The 22,455-nt window shown below is 39.5% G+C and overlaps 1 protein-coding gene across 1 annotated transcript in view; it reads left to right on the forward strand.

The window, feature by feature from the left end:
• Window positions 1–22,455, forward strand: part of frmd3 (FERM domain containing 3) — a 50,969-nt gene that overhangs the window by 21,972 nt on the left and 6,542 nt on the right. The window contains exons 5-15 of the mRNA XM_035658805.1: window positions 1,018–1,115; window positions 3,538–3,661; window positions 5,429–5,516; window positions 7,095–7,183; window positions 8,345–8,408; window positions 8,829–8,864; window positions 9,487–9,495; window positions 11,089–11,177; window positions 13,301–13,375; window positions 14,554–14,622; window positions 14,869–14,993. Coding sequence (XP_035514698.1) covers window positions 1,018–1,115; window positions 3,538–3,661; window positions 5,429–5,516; window positions 7,095–7,183; window positions 8,345–8,408; window positions 8,829–8,864; window positions 9,487–9,495; window positions 11,089–11,177; window positions 13,301–13,375; window positions 14,554–14,622; window positions 14,869–14,993 — 866 coding nt within the window. The remainder of the gene's footprint in view (window positions 1–1,017; window positions 1,116–3,537; window positions 3,662–5,428; window positions 5,517–7,094; window positions 7,184–8,344; window positions 8,409–8,828; window positions 8,865–9,486; window positions 9,496–11,088; window positions 11,178–13,300; window positions 13,376–14,553; window positions 14,623–14,868; window positions 14,994–22,455) is intronic.

Consider the following 22,455-nt stretch of genomic DNA (forward strand, 5'->3'; position numbering starts at 1 on the left):
AATTAAAGAAACTGACCGTTTGGGAAGATGAAATGTTTTATGACAGCTGATTTTATAAAGGTTGTGTTCATTGATTAAACCAGACAAGTGAGTGTGTTTAACACCTCTGTTAAAGGACAGACTGAACTTCCTGTTACATAAAACAAGAAGCATGTAAGAGACACTGTAACTGTAAGATTGAGGCAAGAGTTCAGGGAAGGAAACAGAAGATGAGAAGAAGAAGAAGAAGAGAGGAGGAATCTCTGCATGCGACAAAGAAGAAAACAGACCAAGGACCAAATTAAAAACAACTGAGAAGGTCATGTAATTATAGATAACTGTGTGTTTTAGGCCAATTTGAGGAACCTGCACGCGGCTACAGTCTGCCTCTATAAATAAAACTATTTAGTGACAGCAGCAGGCACTCCATTCAATCTTTCATGCTTTCCTTCTGCTGCTTCTGTCACTTGAGTTAGAAAACTAGTTTAATGAGTCCGTTGACTGTGGTGTTTCGTCACCTCTGGAAACTCATCTGTATCCACGGCAACACACGTCCCCATAGTTTCAGCACCACTGTCGCTTCTCATCTCCTTGGTAACACTGGGACAAATCAGCATGTCAGCAGCATTGCCTAAACTTGCCTCCACTGAAGCCGTTTCCATGGTAACTACAGTACCAATCGCTGCTGTACGGTAGTTGTTTCCATAGCAATAGTCTCTCTAATTATCATAGTAACACAGCTAGATCATTATGAAAATCAAAGACTGTGGCTGTATTTGTTTCATGAATTTTACCCTTAATTATATGGAAATATTTGATATGAATACAACATGATATTATAATGATTTGTGTTACTTTACTGTATCGAACATCATGTAATTCAGACTCATTTTATCACAATAAATACTAAATGCACACTTGCAGTGCTGCAGCCGTGCATTTCCTTAACAAACAAACGTTCACTTTGAGTCACAAATGTAAACAACATTTAGGTTAAGTCAGTTTTTTCTTTCTTCTTAACTGTGTCTGTTTGTCCAGGTATCTGCTGTACCTCCAGCTGAAGAGAGATATCTACCATGGTCGTCTCCTCTGTCCTTTTGCTGAAGCTGCATATCTGGGAGCCTGCATTGTACAGGGTGAGGTCTAGTGACAACCAGACGATTTTATACTGACTTACTGACAGTGAATTTATTGGTGATTTAGCATGTTGACAGGTATATTTGATTTTTAAGAGTCATACATGGGTACAAGCAGCAGCTCTACAGGGTTTTCCCCCTTGCTTTGCTGCATTTTCACTACTTTGAACAAAGTGCAAACATTGCTTAGTAAACTGTGCTGTTGTTGATGTAAACATGATATTGGTGATGGCCCCTGGCAGATTCATAATATATCACAGTTTTTAATACTTTAGCAGTTTATCACTCTGTGTGCTGCATTCTTACTGTAAATATCGTTGTCCAACATGTTAAAGGAGTTATGGCAGATGTTGGTGGCACATGGCCTGTTTAATTTTAGTGCTGAAATCATCTCAAATTTTGTCGTGGGGATGTCACACCCTTACATACTGCATATAAAAATATAAATATATAAAATCTGCATATATAACACACACAACACAACACATCACATGTTGTAACATAACAGCCAACAATTGAATAGGGTATTAAACTTACCTGGTAATCCTTTGTAGATGTATTTTTATATCGTTTTATTTTTATACTTGAGGTATACATGGATACCTTTGTGTTTCACAGTTTAGAGTTTAGCATTTAGCATTTGGGATATATCGTGTTATTTATAAGAAATATAATCACAAATCTCCCAGCAGATCATTGTTAAACAGCATTATGATCATGTGTCAAGTCTGATATGTCGACCATGTTTCCTTTTATTTCTTTTTGGCCTACTCTTCCACCTGAACTTATCATAAATTAGTAAGCTAACAGTTAGGTACAGCTGTCAGTTACAGGGTGTAAATATTTAGTACAACTAATTTGGTGCAAGCTGTTAAGATTAAGTGTTGCGTAACTTTAAATCTCCGCTTAATTATCATTTACAGAATATCATAATTTAATGTGAAAGAAGAGCTGGTGCAACCCGGCAATCTGGCAATCAAACCAATCAGTCCATTTGTCTGGTCTCTGCCCCATTAACTGACTACATTTCAACTCATTAGACTGGTAATCCTACATTTTAAAACACTACAAGAAGAAATAAGTGAGAATTTCTCTTCAGTTAATTAGCAGTAACAGTGCAGAGCCACTTGCTTTATTATGGATTAAGAGCTGAGCTGTATCATATGAATGAACCCTTCTGGCTCATACACAAATCATTGAACTGTGCAAACACTCTCCGATTGGCTCATATCCCCAGAGAGCAGAGTGTGACTGGCTGCGTTATCTCAACCCAGAGTGTGTCTGCGTCGTATCATTGGCTATGCTCTGATTAACGAGGGCAGGTCCCTGTCCCACTTTGTCAGGGTGTTGATTACGGAGCTGGAGAATAGGTTGAGGATTACTGTTTAATTAAACTCCAGGCAAGTATTTGATTTAACCTTTATTATGACTGCTAATTAAGAACGGGTTTAACCAAGAAATTAGTGTCTGTTAGGACTTTGTACTGGATTCAATAAGGGACATATTTATCTCTCAGGCTTTTTGGGTATTTTCCCCCTGTGGAAACAAAACTATTATCAAAAAGATCTCTCTTTAAGTCTTTGTTTGGGCTTGAGCAGATATGCTGATGACAAAAAGCTGTTAAAGGAATAGTTTAACATTTTTTGGATGTTACGTTTTTTTTTTTTTTGGTGGAAAGTTAGATGAGAAGATTGATACCACTCACATCTGTTTGTTTAATATAAGGCTAAACCAAACAGCTAGTTAGCTTAGCATACGGACTGGAAATGGGAAAACAGCATGCTTGGTTCTGTCCAAAAGTAACAAAATCCACCTGTAACCTCGAAAACTCACTAAGTAAAGCTGCAGTAGGTAACTTTTATAAAAATAACTTTTTGTCATGTTTTCTGAAACCGGTTGTTTTCATCCAGGCCCGGTGAAGTTTCAGCAATGTGACAAAACATTAATATAAAAAATGGTGTTGGCCATGTCGGACTAATTCCTGGCACTAAACAGTTGCCATGCAAACAGCAGAGACTCCAGGAAGTTACTGTTCCTGACCAAGAAATAGCCCAAATAGTCTGGCATATAAACTCATAAAATGGCAATTTTTTGTGTTTACAGTTTTACAGTTTTTGTACACATTAAATAAACAAGATATATTGTGTTAATTAATTAGCTTTGGAGGTTCTGGTAGGTAGATGTTGTTGCCTTTGGACAGAGCCAGGCTAGTCTTTATGCTAAGCTAAGCTTATCGTCTGCTAACTCCAGCATCTTCTCTCCACCACAAAGCACATAAGTATATTTCTCAAAATCATTTATTTAGCATGTTTAATTGCTACTGCTTGAAAATGTTTATTTGTTACTTTCAAACAGATATACACACGCACATTTAACCAGGGTTGTAGACCATTTTCACACTAATGTCACCCTCTGTCTTCAGCTGAGCTCGGGGACTACGACCCAGAGGAGCACCCATCAGACTACATCAGAGACTTCAAGCTGTTCCCTAAACAATCCCTCAAACTGGAGAGGAAGATTATAGAAATACACAAGAACGAGCTCAGGTAAAAGAGATGTGTGTGCGTGTGAGTCTGCTGCGGTTGTTTGTTGTCTGCAGCAGCGTCTTTGTTATCAGTTTACTGTTTGATTTTGGTGACAGGCGTGGATGCTCACTCCTGTGATCTGTTTTCAAAACATACAATTTCCTACTCTGCAGACAACAAAGTGCTTTCTGTCTTTCTGGCTAGAGACAAAATTGGATGATACCCAGACATTCGCAGAAGGTATTTCAGTTTAGATTCAGCTGAAAGTAAATGAAAACTCAAATTAATTTGCAGGGAAATGAGCATGAATTATTTATTTCAAGCTTGTTTTGGACACCTTGCTTGTTACCATGAGATTTTTTCAAAATTTAAATTTGGATGAAAATCAACCTTACAGGATGGATGGAGTAAAACATGAGCTAAACCCAGACCTGATAAATTAGATGTCCTCTCTTTGTTCGAGGAGATAAATCGGCTGTGGAATACATTGCAATATAAGGAAGAGCGGGACATTAATGCGTTTCCGCATAGATATACAGATGATTCAAAATAAAAAAGATAAACATGTGTTAAAATTAATGTCCCACTCTTAATCTTAAACTGTACTCTGCACAGACAGAATAAGTTCTTTAAATCATAAAATCACATGCAGTAACGTACATGAAACCCCCTCCCTCGGGTTGTGTGTGTGTATTTGTATCATCGCTGCAGCTCATGAATCATGTTGTTAGGTTTGCGACCGTCACACTTACAGCGATTATAGAACATCAAAGACAAATCCTCCATTTCCCACAGCACAGAGGCAGATGATGCTCAGTGCCCTCCGTCTGCCCTGATGGGTCTGACGAACGGGATTAACAACATGTAGATTACTGCTGAGCCATAGAAGGAGACTTCAGGTGGTTTACAAATAGGATGGGGTGGACTGTGTGTGTCTGTGGGTTGTACTCAAGCAGTTCTTTAATGGGTTTAGCATTGTACGCAGTTTTAATGTTTATTTATTTGTCTGGCGTCAGTGTGAGCAGCAATGTATATCACTCAGTTTCTTGACTTTGCAGCATTTCCACACTCCCACTGAGCATGTGACCTCTTTTGATGTGTCTGTTTCTGCAAAATGTTAAAACATTATCAAAATTTGGGCCAAATGTAATGATAATAATAATTTAGTGAAACATGCAGAAAAACTAAAGTTTTCATTGTTAAAATTTGTACTGGAGACAGCAACAGTTTCTCTCATCTCATGTTGACATTGTGGTTTTCTCTCACTTTAAAGCCTGTTGTCAGCTGTTGGTGTCAGTGCTCTCTCCCTTCAGGCCATGAGTCCATATTTAGGATGGACACTGAGAAATCATTTGAGGACACACAAAAGACACATAAGAAGTCAGTTCATGCTGCTATTGTATGTACACACAATAATAAAAATAGATGAACTGCAGACTATAAGTGCCCTTTTTGACTCATTGTGGAAAAATACGAAAAAGATAAATTGAATCACCACAAAGGCATTACCATACCTTTTATTTGTATAGCAAATCATAAGACAAGTTATCTCAGGACACGCAGGTCTACCGTATTCCTTATAAAATGATTTACAGAGACCCAGTTCCCACCATGAGCAAGGACTTAGTGACCGTGGCAAGGAAAAAGTTGCTCTTACGACGCAGAAACCTTGAGCAGATAATGACTTGAATGAAAACATCCGTAATAATGATGATTTAGTTTCATAACCAAACACAACAGCACCAACGTGTTGATTTTAATACAAAATGTTCCTCTCCTCTCTTTTAGGGGCCAGTGTGCTGCATTAGCAGAGTTGAACATGCTCCAAAGGGCTCACAGTCTTGAAACGTATGGAGTTGACCCCCACCCATGCAAGGTAACATTAGTGAAGAATGTACACTTTAATCCAGTCTGGCTGTAAAACCGGCTGCTGTTGATATTGACACGGTCGCACTGATCAAAGTGATCATAATTAACCCAAAATTATTGACGCATTTTGTTGATCAAAAATATCTCACTGTCTTATAGACCCTCCACCTCATGTCTCCACCTTTGTCACAAATTGTTCACTGTATACGCAGTATGTACTGTGTACTGTACATGTATGTATACATACATAATGCCTTAAAACATAATTTCTGGTATATAATAATTTCCACACAGACCTTTAACTCATTTATTATACAAAGTCATTGGGGCAGTTACTCTGATCATGTGACACTGAAACTTATGGTTGCGGTTATAGCAATTATTAATACAGTCCTCTCTTAAGTAAGAAGTTACGCTGTCTGTTGTCACTGTATTCTGATGTTTTTTATTTTTAATCTGCATCATTATAGATGAAAAGCTTATTTCAGTTGCAGCCATTCATGCACGGATGTAAATATTCACCAAAGTTGTTCATGCAGTTGTGTGGAAGTACAAGTACTGGCTTATGGGTCTGTGTCTCTTTACTCTCTGCTTGTTTGCCCTTAATTTACATATTAAACAAACTACTACACACATGATTAACTTGACCGACAGCAGCCTTTTAGCAAACCTGAGAGTTCACCAAGAGAAGAGTGAGGAAAGGTCAGTGACCATCATCAGATCCAGTCAGCTGCTAGTTTACATTTGCACCTTTGGAAAACATCCTGGTCAACAAAAGTATATTCTTATTGACTGGTTAGAGAAAATCATCAAGTCACTGTCATTAAATCTTCATCGTGAAGATCTACAGTTAGTACTATGGTTCCTTTGATAAAAATACAGCTTGTGCTTTATTCTTAGAGTTTCTCTTGGACTGTTGTGACGGATGAGACAGACTGAATCTGAACAAAATATTTTACAATTCCCCCATTCTCACCCTCATCCTTGAAACAGGGACACCCTCCTATGGAAAAGCTTGTCAAAGCATGCTGCCCAGATAAACAAGATATTTAAATTCTGTCTATTGGAGAGGACCCCCTTTATCTGCAGTGGAGCAGTGTTTTTAATTTGGTTTGCTGGAAATGGCTGTTATTGCTGGAGCCGAAACATCGTGCACATGCGGAAACATGAAGATTAAGAATCAGAGAAAGTAAGCAAGACAATGTGGAGAATACAGAGTGATGATAGAGATACAGAGAGGTACGCCAGCAGAGGAAAGGAGGTCTACAGATGATAAGCAACGATGTGGGAGAGTGACAGGAACATATTGTTGTGTTCCGCTCTTACTCTGTTGTTGATATTGTTTTCATTTCACCTCAATATATCAAACTGAGTGTACCTGTTCTGCATTTTCTGTGCCGTGTTCTTGATGCCAGTTACTGCAAATTGGGGGTTGAAGTTTGAAGCAAACAAGTGATTTTTGAGTAGGTGCCATTACCATGGAGATTATTGATGGCCCACTTGCCTCCCCGCTGGTAATCCACCTGTATCCTATATTGCCATGTGCTGCCTCTCACTCTGCATGTTTGTGTGTGTGTGTTTGCAGGATTTCACAGGCTCCACAGCCTTTCTTGGGTTCACAGCCACAGGGTTTGTGGTCTTCCAGGGAAACAAGAGGATCCACCTCCTGAAATGGTACAAAATTGTCCCTAATTCTTGAATATAAACCTGTAAGGATGGAAATTAAATGTGTAGCCTCTATTAAATGTAATCATAACATACTCTCACTCTATGCTTCATCTCAAATTTAATATTTACTTTAGCAATTTAAAATGACTGAAATTGTCATGGCGGAGCTTTCTTCTGAATAAATCAGTTACTGTTAATATGACAGTCCAGTGTGTAACATTTAGGGGGATATATTGGTAGAAATGGAATATAATATTCATAGGCATGTTCTCATTAGTGTATAATAAAAGAATTGTACTGGCCACCATAGTTTCTCCTTCGCACTTGGAAAGGGAGGGTGAAGCGAGTGAGTTTCAGTCTGCAACTACACAGCCAGATGCCACTAAATCCTACACACTGGTCCTTTAAACTCAATGAAACTTCATATTGAGATTATCTTGATTCATTAATTTGATGAACATTTAGCAGCTTCCGACAGTGTTTTGGTTGTATGTTGTAACTGTTAGGTACACAATGACGTTCACTAATACACCATGTATTAGAAATGATGCCTTTGCACTCACAGCTTTTCTTAAGTAAAAGAACATAAGAATTAACAACAAAATGTACGTTACGTATCAGAAACACTTGTTATGCAGTGTGAGCCTTTCTAGAGTGTTATACTGTTACATATGTTATGTAATTAGATTATTACGAATGTGTTAATGTTTGTGGACATTTAATGTTGCAGCTGGTCAACAATTTCTTACTATTTATGTATTTTTTGGTATTTTAATCTATAACAATGCTTCATATTTTAGGATGGTTATATGCTTTAATAGAAACTTAAATCTGAAATTCAACTAGCATATACATAGCTGTGAAATAAAGGTAGTGGAGTAAAAATAATAAAGTATCAATATCATATAATGTAAGTACAAGTAAAGTACCACCAAAATTGTATTCAAGTACAGCAGGTGTAAATGTAAACAAGCCTAAAAATGCTAAAACTCACTGTATATCATGACTTTAAGGACACAGCTTTGAATTAAAAGTAATTATACCACCTTTGATCATATCCTGAAGAGTCAGGTTTCTGATCTTAGAATATAAATTTCCTTCAGTCAAATTTGTTTTTATTATTTAACTTTAACGCTGATCATATTTTTTACTTATTCTTCTTTGCAGGAATGATGTTAGCAAGCTGAAGTTCGAAGGGAAAACCTTTTACGTTATTGGGATACAGAAAGAGGTGAGTGCAGTGTCCTCCTGCATCCACTTTCTCCTCTAAAGGGTCAAACTGAACAATAAAATGTGCTGTGTAGTTTCCTCCATCACGATGATGAATTGTGTAGTCTTGTTTACTAAAGCCGTCATCATCATACTGACCTGTTAGATCTCAACCTCTAATATTTATCAAGAGGAAAAAAAGACTTTGATGTATATGCACAGTTATTGTCTGTGTTCATTTGGATTCAGTTTTATGTTAGTGACTGCTTTTGACCTCCAAATGTACTGTACATCCTTTGTTCTCTTTCCTCCTGCCTTTCCTTTCCCCCTTTCTTCATCTGTGCAATGGTTACATCAGATAAATGTGCTATGAAACTGTACTGTTTGTCTATGTAATCCTGTCCACCATCACACACACTGTATATGTGTGTCACTGTTTCAGATCTCCTTAACAGGCAGGATTCACTGTAACAGGATGGTGGGTGTGTTACAACTAACCTCCTCACTCACATTACGTGTCGACTGTGGCCCAAATATGAGACTCCTTCACTGCATACGCGTTAGGACTTGGACAAATATAAATATATATGACGTCTCTGCTTGAAACTTGACAGAAACAGCGAAAACTTAAAGGCTTAAAATGTGTGTTAAATTACAACCAGAACAGGTGTCTTGCATTTGGGACACATGTTTCATCTGTACGCTCGATGTTTGTCATCCAGTCCGGAGCTGTGGTAGATTCTGGGCGTTTTTTGGGTGCATTGTGCCTTAGATATGTACATACCACCCTTATTTAGCAAGAACAACAGCTGATTGTGTCTCATGTTGCTGTTTGACACATTAACTCATATTGATGCAGTCAGAGGTGCCTTAAAAAATACTTTGTCTCACTGTAGTTAAAGCCAGGCTGCTCTTTAATTTACCTATGAGCCAGTCGATCAGTCTCATAACTATTCTTTTACAGAAGCTCAAACCAGCTCTCTCATCTCTGCTTAACTTGTCAGTCTGTCTGCCTGTTTGTCTGTTCGGCAACTCATGAATGGCTGAAGATGCAGTTTTATCTTTGTGTTTCTGTCTCTTCTCTCTGTGTGTAAACATAGTCATCACTGGTGAGTAAATACAAGTAATAATAGCAGCACAAAACATTCTTCTACTTAAATCCTCAATTTGATGCCTCTCCCCACAGTCCTGCCCTCACCTCACTTTATGATTGGAGGAGCCTTTTTCCATATTTTCTTTAATTATTTGGTTGTTTGTGTCATTTTGTTTTGTTGTAAAGTTGTCTGCATTGTTAGTTAATTCAGTTTATTTCTTACTTTTCAGTTTTTAGCTCATTTATTTTGCGTCTTTGTCACTGAAAATATTAATTTTTATGGTTTAAATTTAAATTATAATCCCCATTCTGTGCAACTTTTCCCCATAAACTCATTGTCGAAATAAGCTTCACTGCTCCATTATCAGTAAACTATAGATTATGATGTATAATCTATAACTCTGTCCATTTTGTATATTTATTGTCAGAAAATTTCATTCAACTTCCTTTTGACTGTATATGTGTGAGTGTGTGTGTGAGTGTATTCTAAGATTTTTCACTGTATTTTATCAGGATTTGAATCATGAATTGATGTGTAGTTTGTTCTTCCACTGTGTGACAGGTCACTGCATGATTTCACTCTTTGCCCTCACCTCTGTTATTTAGCCTGGAACACATTAACTTAACTCTCCCACTTTGAGCTGATGGCAACTTTTAATGGCTTTATGACAGTAACACTTGCCTGAAATGTCTTTTAAACAGCACTTTATCTATTTTATCATATTCTCTAGTCACCTATTGGTGTGCCAGCTTAAAACAGATGTTAATGGTTGATTTAAATGGGTTTAACCAGGAGATAGCAGTTGAAAAGTAACCAGCAGATGATTGTATCCCATTGATTGATTTATTGGAAAGTTATTTCCATAAGTGCTGTTACTACTCTGTGTAATACTACAGTACATAAAAGCACATTTGCATGTCAGTCAAAGTGGGAGCAAAGGCAATTTGTTAATAATATTTTAATATGCAATTCTGGTACTTTCACACACACATGGCCACTGCAGCACATGTGTGTAAATCACAACTACCTAATATAACTGATGTGTGACACTGAGGGGGTTGAGCAATAAAGCTGACTTTAGGAAAGGAAACAAACTGGATCAGTGCACAGCCGTAAACTGTGTGGTGAGGTTTTCTGAACCATTTTATGATCCAATCTTTTTCTTTTTTAAGATTTATAGGTATTGCGTACCATGGTTGTTGCTGTTCTACAGTAACTCACTCCCATGTTATTGATCTTAGTGTTTCCTCTCTCCCTCTCTCGCTCACCCTCTACCCTCGTTGTAGAGCAGCATTGATCTTGTATCTCGTGTTACCAGGCACACAGGAGTGAAAATTAGACATTTACAGGAATATATCCCTCCTCTTAGTCCATAAAGACCTGTGTTCTGCAAGCTACAAGCCCTTTTTACTGCTGAATGCTTTGGCCAAATCACTATATCTGTCTCACATCTTGTTAAGCTTACAGCATTGGGTCTGTGGGTCAGCATTTTGCACAGCTCCCTCTTATCATGTTCAGCACTTCTCTTGTCCTTATTCACACCTAATCCAATTTCTCATACTCACTGTCTTTCTCTCTCTCTTTGTGTCTTTGTCCTTTTCTGTGCAGAAGAAACTGGTGTTGACATTTCACACCTCAACCCCTGCAGCATGTAAGCACTTATGGAAGTGCGGGGTGGAGAACCAAGCCTTTTACAAGTGCGTCTACATACTCACACACACACACATACACACACGTATTCAGGAAATCTATTGAGCTGCTATTGAACTCAGAGACCCTGGAGACAGAATTATTCCACCAAAAAAGAAATGGTTAATGTTGTAGGTAAAAAATGAGGAACGTGAGAAACATAGAATGATCATATATTATAAATCACTTACGAGTGGCTAAATTGGCTTTCCTCCATATTCCTCCATGTTTCCTTTGATTTTTAGCACATTATCGTCTTTTCACCTTATTTTCCTGCCTCTCTGTTGCTCTACTTCAATGTGCTGCTGTCCTTCTCTGGGGAGCAGCTGATCGCTCCGAGGCCGTCGCTCTAAATATTGACTGACTATTGACACTGCCGGCGTGTCAGGAATGGAAACAAGCTCGGGGTAAAGGCAAAAGTGACAGAATGGAGACTAAACTTTACTTTTGTCTGTGGTCGTGGTTGTGACGTGGCTGCGACAAAACACCACAAATGCGCTCTTTGCCTCAGTTAGGGTTCAGTGGGAATATCAACAAAGCAATATATTCCACTTGAAACCTGAACTCGATTCCTCCTTCGAGTACTCCTCTAACCACCGTGACAGATCAGATCACAATGGGATAGATCGCTATAATACTGTTACGTTAACCGTCGTTTCCACAGTCAAGAAAGACCTTTCAGTTTCAATCTTTAAGCCAAAATGTAACGCTGCAACAATTTGTTGATTAATCAATTAGTTAATGAACATCAAATTAATCACCAACAATTTTGATAATCTGTTAACGGTTTTTGACAGTTTTCAAGCAAAAATGCTGAACATTATCTAGTTGCTGCTTTTCCTTGTCATCCATCAAGGTTGGTCAGAGAAAACAAGACATTTAATCATGTCACCGTTTTCTGATGTTTTATAGACCAAACAATTTAGTTTAAAAAAAAAACAATCTGCAGATTAATCAATAGTGAAAATAATCTTTTCAGTGTTGGAGCACAACTACATCTGCTAAGGAAGACTGTCTGACACAGTCCTTGAGTGGACGTTGAGTGGTGAATCTGACAACTGACAGATTTAATTTTCGGGGCTCTCAAGACTTTAAGTGTTTACTCAGGAGTCAATGAAAATCATATCTGTGGACACAACATTTCCCACAAACACCCTGGTTTATAAATTAACTCTGAATCCTTAAAAATATGCATTTAAAATCTGAGAGGACCTCATGTGAGCCCAAAGGAAGACTGAAATAATGAAGACTTGGGGGAGAATTTGGAAACAAACTACAAAGGAGGCAGTGTGAAGAAGGAACAGGACAAAAGGAACCACTGTCTTTAAACAGCGGCTCAGATGTAATGTGGAGATGTCAGGTTGAAGGAGACAAAATTTTCCAAGGAAACACAGGAATTTAAGGTTGCCTTGTGATTGATTTCGTCACGGTGCCCTTGCTCCTTCACACTGTCAATCACTCTGAAGGTCCACCCCTCCATCTTCACTGCAGCCCTAATTGTTCCATACTGTTCACTCATATTTTCTTTTAATCTTTCCACATGGTTTTCCTATGTTATATCTGCTGTATACTCTTTTATATAAAAAATAAATTACATGTCATGTAAGAAAGCTTACAAAAGGAAGACAAGGTTATGAAGTTATAAAAGCTTTCCGATAATAGCCCTTGCCTGTATGACCCTGGGTATTGACTTCTTAATGACAGCAGCTCATGTGTCTCTGAGAGGCGGACAGAGAGGGAGTGGATGTCAGCTCGGATGTCAGACAAGCATCAGAGCAGCTTAATCAAATCAGAGTGAATTGAGTTTGTAAATGGCAGCCAAGCAGAGCTTTGAGAACATACCTCCCTCTCTCAGTCTGTCTGGCTCTGTCACACTAAGCAGAGCAGAGGTGTGCGTTTGCACACTGGGGTTTGGTTTCGCATGATAAATGATCCTGAACCAAACATGAAGGTTTGACCTACAGCATAAACTTTAAAAATGGTGCACCTTGAAACACCCCCCTCTTCGCCCCTCACTGCCAGCCTCTCATTGTTGGTACATTACCTAGAAGTAAAAAGACTTTGTGTCACAGATGCTTTGTAATAATGACGTTCTTTGTTTGCACCTGTTTTTGTTTCCTCTCTCTGACAGGTGTGCAAAGTCAAGTCAGATAAAGACTGTTTCTAGCAGTAACATCTTCTTCAAAGGCAGCAGGTTCAGATACAGGTGAGACAGTATTCAAGTTAGTTTTCATAACACTTTTTCAGACGATACAGTGACGGACAGGATTTTGACTGTAAAAGATGCCTTAAAGGAAAGTGAGCGAGATTGAGAGTGTATGAAGAGAGCTGCAAAACAGAGACAAAGAACAAAAGTGATGCAGGAAAGGGGAAGATACAAAGATACAGAGTCAGCCACTTGAGATGTTTAATGTACCTTGAGCCCATCAACATGCTGCTTCTCCTCTTTGCACATCAGCACCTAAATCCAGCGTGATGGTTTCTGTGATTTACTGACCCTAATATTACAGGAAAGCCTCTGTATAAGTCTGTTATTGAAACCATGTTAGACCCAATTCTCCTCTCAGACAAAGCTCTTTAACAGGCTTACACTACAGTCCGCTCCATTTCATCAGCTAGCTAAAGCAGTTTGGCTTAAGGGCTCAACCATGAGTAACGGCATATGGTGGAATTTGTTCTGAAATACTGGAATTGGTGCAATTTGTCCAAATGCAAACAGGAAAGAGATTTGTGGTCCACAAACAAAGGCAATTTTCATGAAGCAGAGTAGATCGGCTCTTTATCAAGCTTGTGTTGGTTTAGCCGATTGCTGTTCATCATACAGCATTTGCCTGTATAGGCCTATGTTTGCCAGCATGCAGTATTAATGTCCCTTGTACTATCAAGTGGATGCCTACCACCCCAGATGTATCATTTCACCCTCTAATTTACGACCTAACCATCAATCTCAACAACAATAGACTAATGTGTGGGATGGTGGAGCCTGCTGGGTTGAAACCGAGTGGTCAGAGTCGCCCAACAATCAGACTAATGGAGCTACTGACACTTCGTGCTCAGCAGCACAGAAACAGCACTGATTATTAGCAACAACTGCAAGACTCTTCTGACGTCATCCTATCAGTCAGACTCTCATTTCAATTTGAAAATTTATATAAGTGTTTTAACACACAGGTTTAGCAAAAAGTCTTTTAAAACCATGCGAGCCTGACTGAAAGCCTGAGGAGTTCAAGTAAATGTGTACAAGACAAAACAAGAAGTGATCGACTCTTTACTTTGTAAAGCTATTTGTGATTGAGTTTTAAACATGCAACATGGTGAAAGATAATTGACAGTAATTGTACAGCTTTGTCTTTGTTGTAATTAATGTGTGTTTTTCTCTGTTAGTGGAAGAGTAGCCAAGGAGGTGATAGAAGCCAGCTCTAAGATTCAGAGAGAGCCACCAGAGGTGCGCAGGTAAGGACAAGTCAAAAATCACCTGCACTCTCTCAAACAGTTAGAAAACAGTTATTTAAAATTAAGTTATTGCTTATAATACCCCACTACTGATAGATATTACATGGAAACATCTAATTATCAACCATTTAAGGGGCTCAAAATGTGCAAGGAAAGCTAGAGCAGACATACTTTCATAATGCAAGACAATACACACCTCAACGTAACGCACAAAGCAGTCAGTGTAGTTGATGTTTGTGTTTTCAGAGCCCAGTTTGGTCAGAGTCGAAGTTTTAACTCTCTGAGCCATAAAAACCTCATCATGAACATGGAACCGCTGGTACCTGCACTGCCCTCCACCAACGAGTATGAAGAGACAGCCACAGATAATGGTAGGATATTACACAAACACACACACATGCCCTCCTGCTATGAACCTCTGGATAGTCACATGGGGTCTCCCTGGTGCAGGAAGAAGCACATGCACAACCGTCAGACAGAAAGCGTTAATTGAGCAGCTGATGCTCCCATCCCTCCATCAGTCTCGTCTCCCTGGAGACACCAATCGCAGCATACTAAAAATACCCTTGCCATGATCCTCCATGAGTTTACCACCATGCCTGTGAGAGTGTGTGTGTCCATGTGTCTTACTCAGTGTGTGTTTTACAGAGGAAGATTCACTTTGTGACCTCACAGAAACAGAGCCAGCTTATGTTATCATTAAGGAAAACTCAATTAGAAGTTATTTGTTTGGCTCCAAGGGGTCTGTCTCTGTTTAGGTTCTTGTATGCTTCTGCGTTTTTATTTGTTAATTTTCCTGTGTGTGTGTTTATGTGTTCAGTGGTTGCATCATGAAAGTGAAAGACGAGCATATACATGTTAGCTACATCAGCTGGAATTTGACTGTAAAACCTTAGATGTACTGTGTGTCTATGCATAATTTCTCCACAATGTTTTTCCCCAGTGTTTAGCTTTATTTCACAGCCTTTTCCTCATTTAAATCATCTCTTTGATTATTTATAAAGCACTAATGCATACTCATAAGTTCTGCACTATATCTTCCATTTAGGCAGTGTAAGTGAAGCAAATTGAATAGTCTTTCAACCCACTAAGAACTCAGAGGTCATATTTATCATATTTATCACACAAAATATATTTCAACAGTTTGTTATTTCCTGGTAATTTACTTTTTAATTCCTAGAATAGGTTTCCAGGAAAAACATCTTCGTAAAAATACAAATTATAGAGAAAATAGTATAAAAGAAAAACTTAATTTAAATCCAAATGAATATATTCATTTACACTGAATTGCATGCTTGCTTGTTGACAAATTCACACATTTTCATGTTATTGGGTGACTAAAAGACTCCAGGTTTAGCTAGCTTGATTAGAATAAAGAATGGGAAGTGTACTGTGTATTTACTCTATTATTAGCACTGTATTACATTATTTCTCTGAAGGTTTTAGGAGATTGTTTAAGAAATGATGCAGGAGTATGTAGCCATAGTGGTATAATGAGGATGATTGCAGAGGGATATTTCAGTTAAGCTATCCATCAGCTGGCCTGTTGACACCTGGCTCACAGCTGAACTTGGATCAGTTCTCTCCCCGTGAGAGAGTACAAGAGTAGGGTCGGGTTTTTTCCCTTATGAGGTGATGTGGCCGAGCAGAGTAACACTACCCAGGAGAAAACCCAATAAAGCAGCACAGAGTAGTTGGTATTTTAAGGTTTTTTTCCCCAGGACACAACACTGTGCGATTCAGCATTTCCCTTGCGACATTTTTTGCATGTTATCGTTATTCTCTGTCGCTTTTTCTCTCCTTTATTATTCCTGACACTCTCCACTGCAACCTATTATCTGATTGAAGCATAAATCTTGTGGTAAGGGAAGAGAACAGGGTTAAGGTTACACAAGACAAAACGAGAGCCAGGAGGAAAGAGAGGAGTTTAAAGAGATGAAGAGAATGTGAGGGAGGGACAACATGGACAATAGGGCTGAGAGAATAAACAAAGGTTAGGAGGGATGTTGGATGTAAGGATGTACAGGAGGGAGGAGTGTGTGTGTGGCAAAGCATAACAGGAGGAAGTGAGGGTTATTATAACACAAAGGGAAGCTATGGTAGTTGGGAAGATCAGTCATGAATGTGTGTTTGAGTATGCAGTGTGTATAAACGTATAAAGTATAAAACGTTAAACCAAAGTAGCTGGTGGAGCCCTGGGAGGAAGAGAAAAAAGAGACATTAATTGTGAAGCCATTTTATTCCACTAAAGGTCACATTATACTTTAGTCTCACTAATATTTGCACCGACTCCCATTCACTTCTATTGAAGCTCATACGACGGACAAATTCAAGCGTCCATTTCCTGTGTTAGCGCTATCTTGCAGGTTAGAGTCCAGCTTTGGCCAATAGAAACTCTGATGTACTTGAATGAAGAAGTTATTATGAGTGCAGGGAAAGTTTGTTGAATGGAAATGTAATGCAACCGTACCTTAAGGCGCAATCTACTCTGGTACAGACCATTTCCTGATGGAAGTGGCAGTAGTTTTTCAAGCCCAGCATAGTTTCAGAAGATTCTCCTCTCAGGTTGAGCCACCACCAATCACAGGGTTAGAGCAGCTTATATCCTGAGAGACAGTACTGAGGGCAAAAAAAGGGCTTAAACACTCACTGTTGCTTGTTTCTTTTTACTCACGGTACTGTAGACGAGTGTATAAACCTTTTTATCAACTCAATTCAGTTTCTATCATCTGGATTTTGGCAGCTAGACACAGTTTTGAGAGATTTTAGTGCGTAAATCCAACTGAAATAAAAGTGGGGGATGAAACTGTAAATTGTGCCCACAGAGAATAAAATCCTCACCTTGCAAAGAGCTTCTCCATACTGCTGAGTTATTGATACTGGGTTGTGTCTTTTCTTTTTCCGTCATCCATCTATTTATCCCCTCCACACACCACAGGACACAACCCTTTGTCTTTCACAGACATTGAACCCTTCTTCTCCTATTACCTAACTCTTTCCTTCCATATTTTACACCCCATCCTCCTTTCTCCCTCCCTCCTGACACAGCGACCCGAGCCACGTTCTTTAGGCCTTCGCACATGTACAGTACAATGCCGCTGTTGTGCCATCGCTCTCTTTAAACTGCTGATGGATTTCTCTCTCTCAAGCCCCTCCTGACAGAATTTACAGCCACCCCCGTCGCTTTCTCCAGCCTCTCCTCCTCTTTCTTGCTCTCTCTGTCTGTCTCTCATCTTCCCTCATCACATTTAGAGGAAAATCAATTCTTCTTGGCTCAGGGTCAAAGAGCTGCAGCAGTGAGCATCTTGTCTGTCTTAGTTGGTTAGTTTGGGAGGGGCAGGAGGTAGTCATCAAATGAAGGGCCTCATGCACCACAGACAGGATACAGGCTGAGTAATGACACTAGATTCAATTTGAAAATGCCTTGTTTCCTACTGCAGTTACCGCTTGTATGCTACTAAATAAAATAGAAAACATTTGAGTTGTTTGTTATTTGAAAATTTGTTGAACCATGCTGCAGTGGAGGGTTAATAGGGTTAATCTCACATTTGTCTCGATTTGTGGCTTTTTCAGCAGTCTACAGTCTCTAACTTATTTAAAAGAGAGAACAACTCACTGCTCTGAAAAGATACTAACATATTACTACATAATTACAGTTGAAAGCAAAGCACAAAGCCTCTCATCATATTCAAGTGGTGAGATGGAATGAATCGAGCCAATGGGGTTAACTGCGCACACTTTTGGACAGTGTCTCCGTTGTTGTTGTGTGAGGAATTATTAAAAGCTTAAAAAGAGCTTGAGAGAGAAGTTCAGATCCATCTAGAGGCCTAGATATTGTCCCAGTGTTTCACTTAGTGTAGTTATATGTAGTGGCTGTGTGTCGACGCAGTCACAACAAATGTGTGGTATGTGGATGTCTGCATGAAATTGACCTCACACGGACTCTTTTGAATCCTCATGTATTCACAGATGCCCTAAGTATAATTCCTGCTTTACTGCGTCACCTTGTTAGACCAGGCCTGTTGGAATTTATTTCTCTTCTCTCTCTCTTTTTTAATTTGTTACACAAACGCTTCTGTCACTTTTTGTGTGTACAACTAAGTGGAACACCATGAAACAGAAGGTCGTCCAAACTAGTTTGTTTCGAGGATATCCCCACCTTTAAACAGTCAAATGATGACTTAAAGAAGGCTGCTGCAAGGACTTTGGGATAAAGTGTCCTCGAGATGGTCTAGGATCACCATCTATATTCAGAGCACTAATCTCAGCCATTAGAGGGGAAACAGGAAGCTGACCCAAGGTCAGTGCTGACCTTGTTCTGTTTGTACAGCCTGTCCCCTTCTTATCTACCAAAATCCATGCACATACTCACACACAGACGCACACACAAACTGGTCATTATTTGGCTAAGGCTTTAACTCATGGATGTTTCATGGGGATTAGACTTCATGGCTCACATTTGAGGCTACATCCACCCTCCTGCCACCACTAAACACGACAAATTGGACCCTGGGAGTGATGAAACAAGTATTCTTATTTCATCAAGCAAACTACTGTACAGTTAAATTCATCTGTCTCTGTTCACAATCAAAAATTAGCCTGAAGGAGTGTTTTCAATGAATGAAGTCTGTCTCTGCCTGCCAGTGCTGAAGTGTAACATATTTACTGTAGAGCAGCAGAAACAGATATAAATGTGACTGATATGAAGACAGAGATAAAGAAAGACTAGCAGAGAGGAAAAGAAAGTGATCCCCATCCCATCCTGGGTCAGGCCTGCCCCTCTGTAATCAGAGTTAGATTAGCTGCCCCTCTGCAGTCAGGACCACCTGGTTATATATAGAAACTGCAGCTTTGGGCCTGATCCTCCTCTAATGCCCCTCCACTCTTTGTTAACATCGCTGACATTCACAGGAGGGTCCGCCATGTCTGTGCATCAGAGAGAGAGAGAGAGAATGTGTCTGGTGTATGTCTCTCACCATCTCTGTCAGTGTGTGTGTGTGTTTGTACCCATCTCAGCCTCAGAGCTCAGCTGGCAGGCCGGTCAGTCAGGGTGTGGGGGTCTTACCGCAGACAGCTGGGTTTGAGGTTTGTCATCAGACTGAATGATGGAAGTTCTTGAGCACAGAAACAGCAGCGATGTTGGAGGTGGCCTAATGCAGAGCAGTTTGGAGTTAGGAGTTAGCGACCAACCCAACATAGGCGGTGACACCCTGAGTTGTGGGAGCCAGGGCAGGGCAGGGGGACTCGGACTGGACATGACCCCAGACAGGCTGGAGAGTGAGGGAATGAAGGAGGGACAGGCCGGGCCTCTTGAAGTATTCCACCCCGGGGTGTCCACAGATGAGCGGGCATCATCGATCGTAGTGGCCGAGGCCTTGAGGTGTCAGGTGAAGATAACAACACGGCGAAACCTTCATCTACGTATAGCCAATCACACGGCCCGGGATGTTTATGTACGGCTGGTGGGACATGGGGGCCGCATTGCTGAAATCAATACTGGACTTCCGAGAAATACACTGGAACAGAGTAAGAGTGGGTGACAGAAATGTGTTAGAAATACACTGAGACACGTTTATTGTAGCATCAGTTTCTTAAAGTTAAGTTGCATTCAGTGAAGTTTCATTGAACTGTGCATTTACTCAAGATTTCACATGTAAACTGCAGTTGATGGAAAAACCTGCTTTCCATCTTTCCGCTGTGATGCAGCTTTAAACATGTATTTATACATTTAAATCAGTATCAAAGAGGTGAAATGTGCAGTAAATGTGAGAGCTAGGGTTAGCCCAGTATTTGGTTTTCCAGGTTTGTTGTGGCAACTGCACGGTGCAAACTGCAAGAGTAATCTGTCAAACATGCTGAGACTCTCAAGAGACCTCTTCAAAGTGTGTGTGTGTGTGTGTGTGTGTGTGCGCAGCATGAATAAACATGTGTTGAAGTAACTACATATAATCCACTCTATTTATTAAGAAACCATTAATAGCTACAGTATAAGACAATGCTTTAGCATATCATGTGTTCTGTCTGGATGTGTGAAATATAGTGAGAGAGGTGGCAGACAACAACAGACTGAAGGATTCAGAAACACATTTTGAATATTTGGATGGTAGATTTGTGAATGGAAAGTTTGAATGAAGCCCTGCGCTGCTACAACACTGAATAATCAGCTCAAATGTTGGTTAATTTCATGCTTTTTAAGTTTTAAGACTGTTAATGAGATGGAAAAAACGTTTGTGACTCAAAACAAATTTAAGAATAAAGGTTTGAGAAAATATGATATTGGTTTTATTCAATATCAGAAATAATTTAATTTTAGTAACTACACTCCCTGTATTCTTTGTGAAATGTCTTTTAAGGAATATTTACATGGGCCTCAGTTTCACTTACCGGCCTTGTTTGGTAGTACCCTTGTTGGCTGACCTCAATCCTGTCCTTGCCCCCTGACTCTGAATCTTCATCACGGTTAGGAGTTATGCAAATGTACAGTGAGGACGCATTGTTGATGCCAAAGCGTTCCTAACATGTAATACAGTGCATCCTTTAACTTTATAGTCCCTTTTCTAACTTGACTATCAGGAATTTTGCTTCAGTTGCACTAGAAATCAATCAAATTAACAAGAAGAGCTGAGTAAACACACAGTACAGTAAATGATGGCTCTATTCTTGCACAACATGCAGAGTTGTACCGATAAATATACTTTAGAGGTGTTCTGGTGTTGATGATGCGGCTGCATGATAAATAGGTCTGTCAACACTTGCATAACATGGGAAAACCCTGCTCAGTGTGTGTATGAGTGTGTCTGTGCCTGTGTGTGTATGGGGCCATACAGGAATCTAGCGCCTCGTAGTGTGAATCACCTCATCAAAGGAGAGGCTTATGTCTGAGCTGACTGCACAGAAAGCCAGCAGTATTATAAATGAGAAAACAGCAACAGCAAAGTAACTAACTATTTTTTTAAATATAAAAATGTTTGTATATGAGGTCAGGGTTATTTAGTCCCAATGTGAAATCAACACTGTTACCATTTTAATATATATTATATATTCTGATACAGTGTAATTTTAATTCTTGGTAGCTGGACTGCACACATGTTGTGAATGAACAGTTTATAGTGAGTTTAAAATTGATTTTCTCAACAATCATAAGACTGACTGAATGATTATCTACAAACAGTCTGTGATAAGGTGAATATACAAAGGGGAGAAGGACTAATTTAAAAAATATTTAGCATTTACATTAGCTAGCTTCTCTAACTCAATTCAGTAGCTATAATACATTGAATTGATTAAAAACAGTGTTTGCTGCTCTCTGTCCTGCTGTTATTACACACAAGTTTGAGTGAGCCGCGAGCCTTCGACTTGCTCATAAACTCCTTCTGTCGAGCCGTGACGCTCAGCCCTCAAGCGGCCAGTGTAGTGTTTGTTAAAGGTAGCTAAAAAACATGAATACTGAATAAAAAACAATATTTGTTGTTTTTTAAAATGGTCGTCTTTCTCTAGACATTTAAAGTAAGCCACACAGCAGACTGTTGGGAAGGGATCTGTTCCAATGCTGGAGTTATTAGCTTAATTACAAATGTATATTTGGCTCTCTGTCTTTTTTCCATCCATCACCCACTTATCCTCGAGGGTCGCTTGCTGAGATTGGGGCGAGAGGGGGGGCTACACCCTGGGCAGGTCAGGTTAAATTAATTGGCAGCTCTAATTTGCCCGTAGGTGTGAATGTCAGCGTGAATGGTTGTCCATCTCTGTGTGACTGACCTGTCCACAGTGTACCGCACTGCTGGCTCAATGTCAGCTGGGATTGGCTCCAACCCAAGTTTTTTTTTAAACATG

This window comes from Morone saxatilis, unplaced genomic scaffold, assembly GCF_004916995.1.
Source record: "Morone saxatilis isolate NCDOM2014 unplaced genomic scaffold, NCSU_SB_2.0 Contig16, whole genome shotgun sequence".
NCBI classification, from domain to species: domain Eukaryota; kingdom Metazoa; phylum Chordata; class Actinopteri; family Moronidae; genus Morone; species Morone saxatilis.